General features: G+C 44.5%; 2 protein-coding genes across 2 annotated transcripts in view; both read left to right on the forward strand.

The window, feature by feature from the left end:
* The window catches only part of TNFSF10 (TNF superfamily member 10), a 9400-nt gene extending 863 nt beyond the window's left edge, over positions 1–8537 (forward strand). The window contains exons 2-5 of the mRNA XM_057369392.1: positions 3596–3748; positions 5212–5254; positions 5931–6047; positions 6716–8537. Of these exons, the coding sequence (XP_057225375.1) occupies positions 3596–3748; positions 5212–5254; positions 5931–6047; positions 6716–7164 (762 nt within the window). The 3' untranslated portion in view covers positions 7165–8537. The remainder of the gene's footprint in view (positions 1–3595; positions 3749–5211; positions 5255–5930; positions 6048–6715) is intronic.
* Positions 8538–14046: 5509 nt separating this feature from the next.
* Positions 14047–17561, forward strand: part of GHSR (growth hormone secretagogue receptor) — a 4347-nt gene continuing 832 nt past the window's right edge. The window contains exon 1 of the mRNA XM_057369419.1: positions 14047–14800. Within this exon, the coding sequence (XP_057225402.1) occupies positions 14047–14800 (754 nt within the window). The remainder of the gene's footprint in view (positions 14801–17561) is intronic.

Genomic DNA, 17561 nt, shown 5'->3' on the forward strand with positions numbered 1-17561 from the left:
GAGCTCCGCTCGCCTTTGTCTCCGCAGCGCAGCCGGGCCGTGGGTGTGCGCGGCGAGCGGAGTTCAAAGCCGGGGCAGCTACAAAGTGCCTGATTCGAAAAAAAACCAAAGTTATGCGCTTTTGCAGCAAATGTGTTTCGCATTAGAGCGCAAATTCGCCGTCTCATCACTTTTTGCGGTGCGGGAGGGCTGGGTGGAACGGGCTCTGTCAGCTGGACACTCCAGTCACCGCGAGAAGGACTGAGGACAGCTGAGCTGCCTTTTAGATGCTTACTGTAGAACAATACATGGTTTTGAGACTGTGACTAATCCTAAAGGAACTGCACCAGACGGCAAACAGCACAGAATTCCCCCCAATTGCTTGTAAAATTCCCGTTGTATAGTCTAGATGCTCTGGTCTCCCTGCAGCCACCCTTCAGGCCTGCCAGCTGCTTAACTCTTGCCTCTTCTTGCAAAAGATAACTTACACACCGAGAAAGTTGCATTTAGTTGATAGTTCCATGTGTCATGTCCCTTGCTTGTCATGGAACCTGTTAATTCTCAGGGTTTCCATGAATGTATTATCCCAGACTGACTTACTGTCCTGCTCTAAGTTGTGTATGTTTCTCTTCCTGGCACACAGGCAAACCTAACTGCAAGTAAGTGTTCTGTACATCTACAACCTCAGAAAGTACTGCAAAAATGTAAATTWCTATTGAATATATGCATTCAATAATGCGCAATTAAATATATGGTTATTAATAATGTGTATATGCATATTATGCCATATATTCATTTATTCCACATTAGATTGAGCCAGTGGAGTCTTCTGAGATGTCAGAGTTCTCTGTGAGGCAAAGGGTGTGCAGTGTTCTGCAACAGGAGGCAGTGCTCATACTTCCAAAATGTATTAAACATTTTCTTGCTGAATTTATAGGTGTGGCTGTCAAGTGGGGGAGTCACAGAAATGTGCTGACTTTGTGAAATCAGGTTATATGGTTTCTAGTGAAGAAAAATATATAAAGGCATCCTCATTTCTTCATGCACACAGTTCAGAGTCCCTTGCTAACAAACTTGCCAGTYTAAGTAATTAGTAACCACACTTATCTTTTCCTTCCTTGTATTCAAACACACRTACACCTGGGACACAACCACATCCCAGGGTACTTGCCCAAAACACGGCTCATTTTTTCTGAGGAATAACAAGCCTGCATTTGGTGTGAAGGGATGATTCTGTCCAAACTGAAGTTGTCCTGGGCTACAAACAAAGGTTGCTGGCTCTGGAGGGGGTGCCTTAACCACATATTCCTGCATGTGCCGTTTGGTGCACAATAAACAGGAAAAGCCTCCTCTGGAAACAGCCCCACATCCACATGGTGCATGTGGAATCAAGCTCTGTAGGTAAACTCTGATCTCTGTCCGCATGYTTTTCTTCCCTTTGATGTTCACAACACCTGCATTTCTACACCTTCACCGAATTACTGTGCTGCACAGGCTGCAGGTATTTCTGTCTTTATGAAAAGCATGGTAACTAGTAGGGTTTTTCCATTCTAGCTGTAGCAATCTGAACAGGACTAGGAGCAGGACATTTGTTTAACTGTTTTGCTTTAAGAGGAAGTACTGAGACAATAAAGCTCTTATGCTTCAGGATACAGGGCTGCAAGGACAACATCCTCAGTTTTCCTTCTGTTTCAAAAACAGTCCACTAACCACTCCTAACACAGGAGAGAGACTTTACAAGATAAGATTCCTACAGGAGTTATATCCTCAGAGGTTTCAGCGCTGCAGATAAACCTCATTTGAGTAAATCTTACAAGAGAAACTCCAGTCCTTCAGTACCATAATGTGCTGCTGCAAGGTTGCCTTCCCTGAGTGTTTCAAACTGTATACAAAATACTGTTCCAGTGCCAGGAGAGTAAAGGTGTTTTGGGGAGAAGTGAGCAGGTGAGGTGGAGGCGGAGGCACAGGACTGTTTGCTTCCAGATGGGAGGGCAAAGCTGGGAGCTGAGCTGTAACAGGTCTGCAAGTTAATAAACAGTAACCTCACAACTTGCCTGTGTTTGGCTTTTTTTTTTCTTAAACTCGTCAAACTGCTTTGTTATAGAAGCTCATTGTATAGTTAAATCTGTCAGAGCCTGTAGTTTTAAGTGTAGTTTTACCTCAGTGAGCATATAATATTAATCACTCCGAGTTCTTGAAATCTGATTTAAAAATATCACTGTACTCCTTGGCAAAGACACAGAAACCTTCACAAACACTCATAGTGGGAGCCGCTTTTTCTTCTGCTGCCTTCAAAATACGTAATTTCAAATATTAGCTGAAGCTCAGTGGAGTCTGCTCCTGCAGACTGAACGTGGGACTTGAAGGAGGTGAAATTTCCTCCCCCTGGAGCAGGAAATCTCTTCCTAAACGCCTCTGTTTTCTAACAGCCAGGAAAAGCATGAAGTGTGAAGGAGGAAAGCCATTTGTTGCCTTCAATACCCCAGTCTSAAGGACAGCTAAAACTGGTATTTGTAGGGAAAAGAATACATCTGTTTAGCAAACCGACCCAAACTTCTTTAACACAACAARAAAAGTGAAACTTAAAAGTTGCTACCAGACTTCCATCTGAATGCTTTGCATGTTTCTCGTTGTTTCCTCCAAGTTCCCGGGGTGCTTTGCTGGCTCAACAAGCCTTGCCGGTGTTTGGCTGATGCAGCAGGAGCTCAGTTCAAATCAAACAGGGGCTGCTCTCAGGTTCCCACATTAACCAACAGCGCCAGCTGGAGTCGTGTGTGTCACATCCGCGGGGAGCTGGGAGAGAGCTTTCCTCCAGGATATCAAATCCCAGCCACATTCCTTTGGAGCCAAAAGGAGTTTTGCCAATCTTTTCAATCTCAGCAAACAAAAAGTGTTTTCTCTATGATTAGACGGTATAGACAGAGGTTCATGTCAAAAACATCTAGCATTATGATTTTATTTGGACTCAAATGTCATTTCAGTTGTCTGGACTGTTAGGACAAATGCTGTTAGCAGAGACCCCAGACTGGATATATAATAATAGAATATATAATACATAATATACAGAATAGTATCCATATATAATATATATTTGTACATTTATCTGTAATATATAGAATATATAGAATAATATATAATATAAAATAATTAAAAGGTCTGGATTATAAATGACATTGGCTGAAAAGAGAGCAGAGAAAATACTTTTTAAGTTCTAGTATTTGACTTCATCCTCGATAAATTATTTCAAAAACCCAAACAAACAAAAAACCCCAAACCCTTGTGCAAAAGAAATGTTTTTAATGCYGAACTAGAGGAACTAAAGAATTTACAACATTAGGGGTTTGGRTGTTGAGTTTTCACAAAACCTATTAAGTTGATACCAAATTTATGTCCCTGCAGACAATGCAAGCATATTTTTGCTTGTGACATGTGCCTCATATTTAAATATATCGGATCAGGATGAGTTCCTCATGTTGCTCATAAGATCCTACTTGCACCATATTAACAAATGCTTTAGAGAAAAGCAAGTTTGTTCCTTAGCAAAGTAAATACAATGACATACCACAGCTGCAAACACATCATGGGTGAAAACTCCTTGCTCTCCCCTCTGCTGCAGCTCCAGGACTCGTACTCCAAGAGCGGCATCGCTTGTCTCACYGGGGAGGAGATCGGAAATTCCATCGAGAACTTGGATCTCATTGAAAGTGAAGACAGAGAAGCTGATCCCTGCTGGCAAGTAAAGTGGCACCTGGGAAAGTTAATTAAAAAGGTATTTGGGAACAGYGTGCTTGGGGATGTTACAGCTGAAAAAATCTCAATAGTAGAGTAAAGGAGGCTGGGGTTGTTTTATTGCAGAGCAGTTGTCAGGCCACAGCTCCAGCTGCAGAGAGCTTGCACTGAAGAAAAAAAAAAACAACCAACTCGTAAATGGTTTCAGTGCAATCAGGAAATAATAAAGCAAAGAYAATCAGCTTTTACTAAGCAGATTCCTGTGATGGGTTGGCTTGTCTGAAATACCTCAGGGTGAACTGTTTCTACCCGACCATCCAGATCGTGGTGCTATCAGAGCTGTCAATGCCTCTTTGGGAATACAGGGAAGAGAAAATGAGATGAAACCTAACACAGGGAGAGGTGAAAAGGTGTCTAAGGAGTGGTGCAGTCATGAGCTGTGTGATGGAGTGAGGGAGGAAAGAGCGAGTGAGCTCACAGCATCGGGCACAGCACCTTCCTGAGAGCACCCTGTATCAGTCATACCTGCATGACTGATACACAACACACACAATYTGGGCTGCAGAGAACAAAGTCAGGSTGGCTCCAACATCAGAAAGGCTAAAATCTTCTGGAATGGTTTACAAAATCCCATCTCCAGCACATAAACAAGYTCATCCATAAAAATTCACTTCTGGCAGGAATTTCCTGGCAAAAACAGATTTTGCAGTCCAAAACAGATTCTCTGCTCAAAGATCTCAGCTTGGTGGAAATTCTGCCAGTGAAGTCCCTGAACTTCTGCATAGAGAAAATGTTGTTTTATTTGGTGGATGTTTAAACATCTAATATACCTGCCAGCTCCCTAATTGCTTTAAAAAAAAGGTAGCCTGGGTGCAAGAAATAAATTACAATTATGGWAATGATACTACTATTACTACTAATAATAAGATAGATGGATAAATAGAAAAGTGACAGGATAAAACTCATCAATAAATGGCAATACAGGCCTAAATTACTCAGGTAAATAATCTCAAACCATCACCACATTTTCTGCTACTGTACCACTGTCCATACTGATTTGTTTCAGCAGTCAACAAACAGTTATGAAGAAGGGGAATGCACAAACTAAAATACACTGTTTTAAGAGCATAGAYAGATAGAGGTATAAAAATAAATTACATTTAATTTCTCAGATCTAAGACCCTATAGTTCACACCCCCAAGTATTCTGCAAATGCAAGCTGGTGCTTGGACACTTTTATTCAAAAAAAGCATGAGCGTCAGATTTTTCAATAGACTTASCCCTTAGTTCTTGAAAATGTTTTCYGCTGTCTTTCATTACCTAAAAAATACACCCTTAGAAATTCTTTATTACAACAAACTAATAGGTGGGGTTTTTTTTCTGCATGCTTGTTGATCAAATCCAGAATCCATTTTATTCATGGGTAAAAAAAGGTGTGTCTTTCTCCTGTGTCTGTCAGCCCCAGCTGACAAGCTAATTCATTTTCTCTGTGTTTGTTGGCAGATGATGTCAAGAAGCTACGAGGAAAACATATCTGCAATCAATGGTATTGTAATGATTCTATTATCTGTGGCAAAAAGGAGCTGCTAGTAGCTCTTGATGTGTAGTGACTTGATTTTTTAAAAGTGCAGAAAACTGATTAAGATCTTGTACTGGCACCAAGTCATTTTGCAAAATTATTACTGGTTACTAGGAGGTAAATTTTCAGGAGCCAGAAATATGGTCAAGTGGTTAGAGTGAAGTAACCGAAGTGGATGCAGAGGACTCAGCCCCTAGATCTCAGTCCCATGGTGTTACTTGGGACATTTAAAAGCCCTCCCAGCATCCCAGCTCCTGGAACAAGCAGCACAGAGCTGCAGAGATCAGTTAAGGAGTAACTCTGCTGATGCTCCCACTAAAGATGGGCAAAAGCATTGCAATCTCCAGGTGGAAATTCACAGGGAAGATTGGGAATATTTAACCATTGAATTGAGTACTATGGGTTATTTTGTCTGTTGGTAACTCAAAAGCAGAGGGAGGAGAAAAAGAAGAAAGAGGCTGATAAAGAGATTTCAAGAGTGAGAGTAAAAGTGGAATTTGAGCCTTATTAAACAACACATAGCATCAGTCTGTGATTCAGTCAATTAAAAAATGACATACCTATTCCTTAAACCAGATAGAAGAGATGTGCTTTGCAATCTTCTTCCCTCTGATGTGGGGTTTCTTTTGTGGCCTCCCCTCAGTTCAGAGAACTCTGACGCTGCCGCACTCGGAGGAGCAGCAGCCGCGGAGTCCCGCGCGCAGGATCGCGGCGCATCTGACGGGCAGCAGCAGCAGGAGGAGCTCCCTGGCCTCACGCAGTAAGGACAAACCTTCAACAGCAGTGAAACACCACAGAAATTACTCTCTCATTGCCAGTCTCACGATTACATACAATTTTTAATACTTGTACTGAGTTAGTAGTAGGAAACGAGTCATCTTGTCCCAGACATTGTTTTTTTCCCGTTAATTCTCACCAAAAAGGGAGAAAGCCCATTTCCTCGGGGTACCTCCCTAACTCTTCCTTTGGAACCTTCATTAGAGGAAGAAAAAAATGTCAATGCCCTTCTTCCTAGTGTTAAGTTTTCCTCTTTCATTTCCTCCTGTCGGTTGTGTGAGCCCCAGCTGCTATGGTGACAGACCTATTAGAAATGTGAGACAGACAGGGGGTTTGACATTCAGGCCTTGCTAASGAAGGGCTTGGTTTATGCAGCTTCAGAGGGTATCAGGCACTAACAGATATTTTGTTACTAAGAGCATGGGTTTTTTCTCTTACTTGGGAGCCCAAAAATTAAAAATGAAGGCAGTTCATGTTAATTCACACACAAAGCYTACTTATGGACCATAAAAAAAAAATTACTTATGAACTGCTGGGAAGTGCAGGTTTCCTTACTTTGTTATTAAACACCAGGCTCCYCAGCTAGCAGACACTGGCTTCACTACCTGCTTTTTAAGTTAACATTTCTCCCTCTTTTTTTTTTTTCCCAAGTAAATCCCTTGCCCAGAAGAGGGATTGGACACAAAATAAACAACTGGGAATCCTCAAGGAAAGGCCACTCTTTCCTTTACAACGTGGAGCTGAGAAATGGCGAGTTGGTGATCCCCCAGTCGGGCTTTTATTACATCTACTCACAGATTTACTTCCGCTTCCGTGAGAACGAGAACGAGGACTCAGATTTGCTGGGACAAATCAGGAACCCCAAACAGCTCGTGCAGTATGTTTACAAACTGACTAATTACCCTGAGCCCATTTTGCTCATGAAAAGTGCAAGAACAAGCTGCTGGTCTAAAAAGGCAGAATATGGACTTTATTCCATCTATCAAGGCGGTGTGTTTCAGCTGAAGAGAGAGGACAGGATTTTTGTCTCTGTCAGCAACAGTGACATAGTTGACATGGACAAAGAAGCAAGTTTTTTTGGAGCTTTTATGATCGGTTAGAACATGAAAATCACAATCCCAAGTGGCCCAGTTTTTCTGGACAGGGCCAGCTTAAATCCCTGTAAAATAGGGGATATTAAGCAAAAGCTGTATCAATATCAACAGGAGCAGACTCCCTGTTCTCAGCTCACTCACCACGAGGTCCAACCATGCCRAGTCGTGTCCCAGCATCCAGGATGAGCAGCAGCAGCTGGCTGGGGATGGCAATGCTCTGTGCAGGCACAGACAGCCAGGCTGGAGTGGTGTGAGGGACTCACACCCCACGGGTGACACCTTTGGCCAGAACCCCGGGCAGGTGAGCACTCCCCAGCAGCACAGATGCTCCAGGCCGGCTCAGCTGTGGCACRAGGGATGCCATATGCTCCAAGTCTGGTTACTCAAGGCTGAGACTGGACATCAAATTTTATTTGTGGTCTCCAAGGGGACCCTGTCTTGAATATCTCAGCYCCTGTAAGGAGCCTTTGTACAAACTGTTCCCCAAGCACCCGTGGAATTTCTCCGAAAGTTTTTTGAGTGGGAGTTTTACAGAAGCTGCACGTCTCCGTCTTCTCTAACAAAGCACTTAAGCACCTAATTAATTTTAAGCACACAAACAGTCTGACTGCATCAGGGTATCCACAAGCTTGAAATTAAGTATGTGCTTAAGCATTCTCCAGGATCRTGTCTTGAGTAAACACATTTGTCTCGTTCAGGATATTGTACATAAGGACAGCTGCTGGAATGGCACTGAAGAGCTTTTGAAATCAATCTGTGTTTTGATCAACATTTTATATCCGTGCCTATTTACTTAATTATTGTGCTGCAGACATCTCACCAGGCTCCCAATAAGTTCAGTAATGCAGTTGCTGTTACACTTGTTGACAACAAGAGCTTGATCCAGAAAAAAAAAAAAAAAAAGGTTTTCTGTAAATACTGAATTCTGTGAGAAATTTGCAACAATTTAGGCATGACAAGATTCTTCCATGTTTATTTGTACTGGTCTATGTTTGGTAGGATGTAATGTAGAATAACACACCCCAATGACTAACATTTTAAGGAAAACAGGCACAACTATCTGTACTTACAAAAATGCTGCTTATTTAGGTAATGCTGTAATTACTCRATTTTATTTTTAGGGATGGGCGGGAAATTTTCATGATTATTTTTTTTGTAAAATACCTTTTTTTTTTACCAAAATGAACAGTATATTTTTTAACTCTACAAAAAGGACTATTTTGTATTGGAAAGATTTGTCTAAGCTGTACAGGCTCAATGCATATCAAAAGTCAGGTGGTGTAAATCAGCATATGTGTAGCATTGCCAGTGGAGGAATAGCAAATTGCACCATGAATGCATTTTGCCCAGATTCAGAGRAAACAGTGGGAAAGGTGAAAGTGGAAAAAAAAATTGGAGGGAAAGGAAGACAGCTCTGCAAATGTCACTTTACATCAACAGAATGATGGCAGGAGAAAGTCTGACCATTTATTTTTTGAATACTCTGGGGTTGCCGTGGGAACCCTCCCATTCACCTGCTTGTTGAGGTAATTAAATCAGTGAGCAGCCCCTGCACATGGGCCTCACAATAAACAGGCACTGTTCATCTTCCTACCCAGCCACAAAAGGAATGATAGACATGAGCCCCTGTGTTTATCTGGCCATTCAGACAAGCAGGTATGTCAGCTCACTGAAATACCTGTGTTGGAGCTGCAAGGGAAGAATTTCTGGAGTACCCTTCTTTTGGCAGGTTAGACAAAGAAACACACCGGTGTGAGCTGAAAATAATGAGTTTTAACTTCTGCCTGCTGCTCTAACACTGTCACACACAGTTTTCAGTGGCAATCAAATATGTGAAATTCTTCACCATTTACTGGAACACTTTGGTTTTCCTCCTTCTCAAAACATCTGTTTTGACAGAGAACAGAAAACATTTCTACAGTTTTCTTTCTGATTTCAGTATTTAACTGAGAAATTTTCTCCCTGCCAGAAATGCTGAAGAACAGAGCCATTCCCTACACACCCTGTACGTTTGTTATCTTGGAGAAATTACTTCTGTAGGTTTTCCTTGCAAATGGACTGGGCTTTGTGCTTTCAGCGCGGGACTGACCCTTGGTTTCATGTTTGGTCTCTGCATGCAGAGCATATTGCAACAGGAATCACACCAAAAAAAAAATTCTGTGTGATCTGAAGGCATCTTTGCCAGATATTATCTTGGGGAAAGATTATCAAGGGATATCAGGCAGGACACCTTTAGAAGAAGAATGGAAAAATACAGCAAGTTCTGTTTGCGCTGTGTCCTGACTCACACACTTCATCTCACTTTATGCTGAATGACATATGTAGCAAATTTTTGTAGGTTGCATTAATATGTGAATATTGTAAATTTTTCTACATGCCTTTTATATAAAACRTTTTTACTAAATAGTTATTTAGTCTCGCAGTGATTACTGGTGTCATCCTATGGCTTCCATAACAATCCTGTCTTCARTAGTTTCCCTGACATTGATTGGTATCAGATATAATCCACTAAATGCCACGAGTGCTTGCAATGCTGAGGACAAAATGCAAATTGAGCAATGCCATATTGTGTAATCCCATATAACTGCTTCCAGACCCCAGTTGGTGAACAGCATCTGGAAGCATTGGGCTGAAGAAATCCTTGAAAATGATCTTGTGACCAGAGGACAACACTCTGAGCATTTCCCTTGAGGTATTTCACATGTTTCTGGGCTTTAGCAATTATTTAAGCACTGGGAATTCTTTCTTAGTAGCAAAATATCTGATCTTTACCCATTACTAAACAGCGACAGAAGGTATTTGTTCAGCTGGAGAAGGCTCTGGAAGACCTTATAGCATCTTCTAGGACCTAAAGGGGTTCYAAAAGAGCTGGAAAGGGACTTTCCACAAAGACACAGAATGACAGGACAAAGGGTAATGGACTCACACTGCCAGAGGGCRGGATGAGATGGGATATTGGGAAGGAATTCTTCCTTCTGAGGGTGGTGGGGCCCTGGTACAGAGTGCCCASAGCAGCTGTGGCTGCTCCATCYCTGGAAGTGTCCAAGGCCAGGTTGGACAGGGCTTGGAGCAGCCTGGGATGGTGGAAGGAGTCCCTGCCCATGGAATCCCCACACCAATGGATCACATTCTCCCCGCACTGGGGAATGAGCCTGAGGCAAGGGGACACGATGCCAGGCGTGACCCAGTGACACAGTGAGCTGACACACGGCCAAAAGCTGAGTGAAAACCACCTTCCTCTCGATTAGTGACCTCAGAGCACAGCTTTGCTGATTAATAAACTAGCAGTGTTTTGAGGTCTGCTTGCAGATATTTCAGCCRTACAAACAACTGAAGTAATTGGAGCCCATTCTGGGTTTTACATTATTAAGCTGGATATCACTATTCCATCAGCACTCCTCAGTGAGGAGAGCTGCTAAACCATAACCTTTGAAAGCAAACACCAGGTGCTACCTTCTGCCCTAAACCACATTTACAACAGCAGTCAAAACACCTTCTGTCCCTGGATATAACAAAAACCCCTGAATCTGCTTTCCTCTGAGTTGTTGGAGGTGTATCATTTTTAAAATGAATCTCTACCTTGAGGTCTGTTTTTCAGTTTCTTCTTCTCTCCACAATAAACACATAATCATTCTATATTCAAAGCCTTCAGGTATTTCCATGACAACAAACAATGCTATAAACAAGAATTCAAACTTTCCTGGATGAGAAGGAAATGGAAAGGATAGAACATAGGAGAAAGACCTCAAAACCCTGCAAACAGAAATTCTTCTACCTCATCTCCAGGGCTCAGCACAGTTTTGAAGACACTGAAGAGAAACACTAATATTTTTAGAGTTCCATGAAAGGTAAATGTCCAGTATAATGTGGGTTTTTGTTAATTATCTCTTTAATATCTGGTTGGTTCATACATCTGGCTAGTGGATAGAACTGAATAAAAAGCACTTAACTTTAGCCCCTTTTTCTCCATTTCTCTCATTGCAATAAGAGCAATGACTTCATTCATGTCTTGTTGGCAATATACAACTAATGTTTGTGCAGCTGAGGGCTGGTAGATAACTTTGAGGAGCCTAAACCCATCTTTTTTYACAGCTCTTACATCTTCTGTCACCACCTGCACCACAGTCCTTTAGCACATGCAAAGCAGAGGCAGGAATCCATTATTGTGCAGTGTTTGTGGGTTGACAAATCCTTACATTCCATCAAAATYTGGCCTTCAATTGCCAAAGAAGTCAGAAGGAATCAGAAAATTTAATCTGCTTTTCTTCTCTCTCAACTGGTATTTTTTTCTGGCCTTGCCCCAACCCCATGCAGGAAAAGCAGCCAGAGGAGCCCTTGACTCATGATACCTTTTAAAGAAGGAGATCAATGCTGCTGGATTTGAAGCACAACTGCCAGTTCTCATCCAATTGGGTCATCACTCAGAGCATCAAAATCCCAAGGAATTAAGTGTTAAGTCATTGYATTGTGAGCTCAAGTTGTCTGGAGTGCACAGATCCGGTGCTAACTCACTGCTGGATACCTGATTTGAAACACACAACACAATTCAGTTACTATTTTAAAAAGGAATAAATTATTCTCCTGGGGAAAAAAAAAAAATAAAGCACTTTTCTCTCCCTGGGGAAAGGGAAATGGTCACTTTTGACAAGATACAGGTCAGCAAAAGCTGGAAGAATTTCATGAGAATGAAGGATCCTTTCTACATAGAAAGTCACATTTATAGCTTCAGGGCATTTTCTCTGGCAAATATCATCATCCTGCAACTAACACCACTGGCCTGAGAATTTATTAGGGAAAAGAAATTTAAAAAAAGAGTGACATAATTCCTTATAATAATGCAAAGTATTTGGCAGCCTAACCACAGGGGCAGTTGCCATCTCCTCYGTAATATAAAGCAATGTCATGTAAATTCGATTGGGGACACAATTCTAAAAGGAAATAACTATCTTAGTGGCATAAAGCCCATTATTTTAATTCAGAAACATATAACAGAACTATACAGGCAGCTGAAYAGACAAAGTGAGAAGTACATTAGGCTCTTCCTCCTTCTCAACTGCAATTAATGTGCAGCCATCCCTCATAAAATTTAGCAACTGTTGAGTAACTTGCTACAAAACTGTCTCACAGTTCATGAGCAGGAACGAAAATTCCGATTCCAGTTAAACTGGAAAAATACATCATCCAAATTAGGATGTGGACAAGGCACTAGGGCTCATGCCTGCATGGTTACACAAGGCACAAATTACAGAAAACAGGCACATTCAGAGGCACAGGCAGAGCACATTTGTGCTCTACCTACCCTTCAATAAAAGCTCTGCAGCCGTGAAATGGGAATGGCAGTGGTGGAGTGCACCTGGGGAAACAGCATCAGCCTGCTTCCCTGCTGAGCTGGATGAGCTTGGAGCAGCCTGGRCCAGTGGAAGGTGTCCCTGSCCCTGGCAGGAGGTGGGAATGAGATGAGCTTTAAGGTCCYTTCCAACCCAAACCATTCCATGATTCTATGGTTAAGCCAAAATGGGCTCAGAGCACTGGCTGCCCCCTGAGAGATGGGGTACAAGAGATCCAGCCCTTCTAGATGGACAGGAGTGAGAAAAGATTGTGCTGCAGCACACACACCCTTACAATTTGTGGGAACAGTTGGAAAGGTGGAGAGATACACCCTGTACAGATGTGTGGGAAGTTGCTTTACTGCCCCTGATCTCACCCTGTTCTGTTTACATCTCATTTCTTGGGCACAACATTATCCTTCAGTACAGTGAGTAGGAGTCTGCAGCTGGGGAAGCACGGCTCTGCCTGCACCTGCAAAGGGCACAGCATAGGACAGCAGTGACACGCTGAATCGAAATTTAATTGCAGGTAAATCATGTAGGAGCGGGTGACTGCTGCAGCTTCACTGAGCCGGAGCCCGGCCGGGCTCCTGCCAAGATCCAAGGGCAGAGCAAAGATACAGAGCCAGGAGAGAGCGATCACCCCCATCACTGGGGGACCGGCTGAGCGCCGCGGGGCCACCTGAGCGGGGACAGAGCCCGGACAGGGGAAGGGACCCCTGCTCTGGGAGCGGGGACAGCGGGGAACAGCACCGGGGAACGGCACTGGGGGGGCTCTGAGAGCGGGGACAGCGGGGAACAGCACCGGGGATAGCACCGGGGGGGCTCTGGGAGCGGGGACAGCAGCACCGCACCGGGGAACGGCACTGGGGGGGCTCTGAGAGCGGGGACAGCGGGGAACAGCACCGGGGAACGGCACTGGGGGGGCTCTGAGAGCGGGGACAGCGGGGAACAGCACCGGGGATAGCACCGGGGGGCTCTGGGACCAGGGACAGCGGGGAACAGCACCGGGGGGCTCCGGGAGAGGGAACAGCACCGGGGATAGCACCGGGGGGACTCTGAGAGCGGGGACAGCGGCACCGACAGCTGGGAACAGCATCGGGGGCGCTCCGGGAGAGGGGACAGTGGGGAACGGCACCGGGGATAGCACCGGGGGCTTCTGAGAGCGGGGACAGCGGCACCGACAGCTGGGAACGGCACCGGGGGGAAATCGGGAGCGGGGACAGCGGCACCGCACCTGCCCGAGCAGGCGGGCGGCGGGGCAGGGAGCGGGGGCGGACCCAGCCCGGGCTGCTCCGCGGCTCCCGGAGAAAGTTTGAGGGCTCGGGCGGAGCGGGGTCGCGGCGGGGCCGCTCCGTGCCCACGTCTCCTGTGACGCGCGGCAGTGCCCGCCCGCCCCGGGCCGGGGGGAGCGGCGGAGCGCCGAGAGGCGGAGCGGGGCCGCCCGTCCGTGGCTGTCGCTCCCCGCCCCCGGCCCCGCACCTGTCCGGGAGCGCAGCGGGCACCGTGCGGGGCCGGGCCGCGCAGCGCCGGGCGGGGATGCGCAGCCCGCGGCGCCAGCATGCGGGAGGGGAGCGCGGGCGGCCGCGGCGCGGAGAACCGGACGGGCGCCGAGCCCCCGCTGCACCTGTTCCCCGTGCCCGTGCTCACCGGCATCACCGTCGCCTGCGTCCTGCTCTTCGTCATCGGGATCATCGGCAACCTCATGACCATGCTGGTGGTGTCGCGGTTCCGGGACATGAGGACCACCACCAACTTCTACCTGTCCAGCATGGCCTTCTCCGACCTGCTCATTTTCCTCTGCATGCCCCTGGACCTCTTCCGCCTCTGGCAGTACCGGCCCTGGAACTTCGGGGACCTCCTGTGCAAGCTCTTCCAGTTCATCAGCGAGAGCTGCACCTACTCCACCATYCTCAACATCACGGCGCTCAGCGTGGAGCGGTACGTCGCCATCTGCTTCCCCCTGCGAGCTAAAGTCATCATCACCAAGGGGAAGGTCAAGCTGGTCATCCTCTTCCTCTGGGCCATCTCCTTCATCAGCGCCGGACCCATCTTCATCCTGGTGGGGGTCGAGCAYGAGAACGGCACCAACCCCCTGAGCACCAACGAGTGCAGAGCCACCGAGTACGCCATCCGCTCGGGGCTCCTCACCATCATGGTCTGGACCTCCAGCATTTTCTTCTTCCTGCCCGTGTTCTGCCTGACCGTGCTGTACAGCCTCATCGGGAGGAAGCTCTGGAGGAGGAAGAGAAAGAACATCGGTCCAAACACTGCCATCAGGGATAAGAACAACAAGCAAACTGTGAAAATGTTAGGTACGAGTCCTCTTGCTGTGTTTTTTTTTTCAGAAAGGATGTGCGTGCTTGTGTGTGTGTGTGTGTGTGAGAGAGAGAGGGAAAGACAGGGAGCTCCCTGATAGTTTACTATGGTTGCTTCCAAAGGAAAGCATTTATGGAAAATGTTTCCCTTAATGTAACCCTTAAGGTATCCATACAATAACTCCCCTCTTCCCTTAGATTTATTTCTAGCTRGTTGCAGCTGGGGACTCCCAAACAGTTAAACAAATATTAATAACAATCCCTGACAAGGACAAATACGATATTTATAATTAGCTTGTGCCCTAGAGATTTTTGAGCATTTTTGCTCTTTGGTTGTGGATACCAATGTTATTTACAGAAGAACAGTTTATTTGATTTTTAAACAAAACTAAACCCTCCCCAAGCCATGAAGTTGAGCTGCAGGCTAMAGCTATGCAGGCAGGGCATGATGTGCACTTAAGATTCATAGGGAAAGAGTATCGAGGTTTTAGAAAATTGTGGTTTTTTTCCTACCATAGCTTTGTAAGCTTATGAAAGTTGATATGCATTTTAATGTTAGTAAAACATCAGGATATGCTGAACTGGGAGCATTGTGTCTCCTTTGAGGTCTGTGATGCTGTAAAATCTCACAGACTGTAAGAAAACAGGACAACAGATGCTGTCATCCCTAACTTTGCACCTTGACACTGCTGAATGCTTTAAACAACACTTGTGGCTGGCACATGGAAACACAAGTTTTATCACACCGAGTCAGTGCATGTGGTTTGATACACAAACTCAAAAAGTTGTTCTGCAGTTTAGTGTCTGAAAACTGCAGAATCCTGCTGCTGCTGCTGCGTTCTTTTATCCAAGCCAAAAGTCCTCTGCAGTGCAAGTCATCCCATGGATTTTGGGCAGGATGAGATGCTCTGCAGGAAGGAGCTTTCACGGGCTCCTTTCAGCAGGGTTGAAGTGGTGGGCTAAAGAGGCAAACAGGAGGTGGCAGTGAGTCCTAAGCACCTTAATTATCAAATAGGAGTCTCTCCGATCTYTGTGTTCCTGTCCTCATTTATTACTATGCAACAGTAATAAAAGAATAAAGAATAATAAAACCTGCAGCATTCTTTATGCCCTTTCAGCTCCGTTTTATGATCAATAGAATTACTTCAGTCTGGTAAGGGTGACCTTGGAAGTAATTAATTGTTTACGCTTCTAGAGGTTCAGGATTATGAACTTCCACTTGCTAGAAGTAAATTACATATATTACTACCATACTTACAATTCCACACACTTTACCTTAAAGAATTTCAAAATTAAAAACCAAAAAGCTTATTTATGCCCTCAAGTGTTGCCACAAACATTGCAATATTTCAGGCACATTTTTGTTTCCTTTTACGAGGTCTRAGAACAGCAAGACTCTCCTCTGACAGAGAGCCAATAGTCCCTAAATTATAGCAGTCTGATGCCTGATGGAAAGATGGGAAGAAGTTAGTGAGGGCTCTGTGGCAGCAGATGCTCAAAGCAGTCTACTCTCAGTGGTGTTAATGCTCTGCTTAAAATGTAGAAGGCACTTTTTGAGGMTTTATCAAGTCATGGAACATCAAGTAAATGGGATTAGCATCAGCAATTCTCTTAACAGGTTATGCTTCTGGGTCTGGAATGAAACACCTAAATGTATAGCCTGACTCTCAAAGGAGCTATCACACCCCATTCCTACTGAAATCCGTGGGATTCTGCATGTCAAAAGCCTACATGTGCTTAAAATTCCAGTCACAACAGACTGTGCTTAGAACTCTGTTCATTGTGACCATCACGGTAATATTCATTACACGGACTCAAATCCCCATGTGAGCTAGGGAATAATCTGAATTTTGTAGTGAAGACAGTGAGGGAAAACTGAAAGTGGTTGGCTCAAGAAAGTGCAGAGCCTGAAAATATATTTTGAACCTCAGGCTCTGTGCTTTCCAATCCACAAGTCCTGCATAAGCATCCTTTTAAACTTGGGAATGCTGGTGCAGAATTTTTGGGCAAAGATAACCTATAACCTTTCCTCTCAGCTATTTGAATTTTATTATTTTCTGAGATGTGATATGATAATATGAGGATTGCTAAAACAAGAGARCACAAGGGCCAGGTTGGACTSSACTTTGAGCAACCWGGTCKTGTCTAAAGTGTCCCTGCTCYTAGCAGGGGGCTTGGAAGAAGATTTTCTCTAAGTTCCTTTTCAACCAAACCATTCTGTGGTTATGAACAGGTTAACTGTAAAAATTGCACAAGAGCATCAGAAACCCTTGCTCGAGTTTTCTGGTTTTTCTCTCTGCAATATATTAATAGATACACTCAGAGCAATATGAAAAATAATAAAGGTCAAAGGCTCACAGGAAATGAACAGAAACAGTTTCCCTTTCTCTCGGATGAAAATTCCAGTGGGCCAGTGTTCAGAGGTACACATGTTCCCATTATTCTACAGACATGATATTTACATGTAAGTGCAACCACAGTAGTCATGGGATATTACAGATAGATTGTATAAATATAATTATGCAGTTCTATACTATTTAGGTTTTTCCCTTCTTGGGAGTAACTCATGTTCCAAAAAATGGCCAAACTGCAGGGGTGCACCACTCTCCTCTTCCTGCCTTGGCCYATGTGCTCTACAAGTCCTCATTCAATATTTCATTTTGAGGCCTTTGCTTTAAACAATCTTGCTTTTTGTCTTAAATACTTTTTCTTCCCAGTGATTACATTCTTCATTATAAACCACAGTGTTGAGTCTATC

The sequence above is a fragment of the Malurus melanocephalus genome, unplaced genomic scaffold, assembly GCF_030028575.1.
Source record: "Malurus melanocephalus ecotype Western Australia unplaced genomic scaffold, MMel_1.1 scaffold_108, whole genome shotgun sequence".
Lineage (NCBI taxonomy): Eukaryota > Metazoa > Chordata > Aves > Passeriformes > Maluridae > Malurus > Malurus melanocephalus.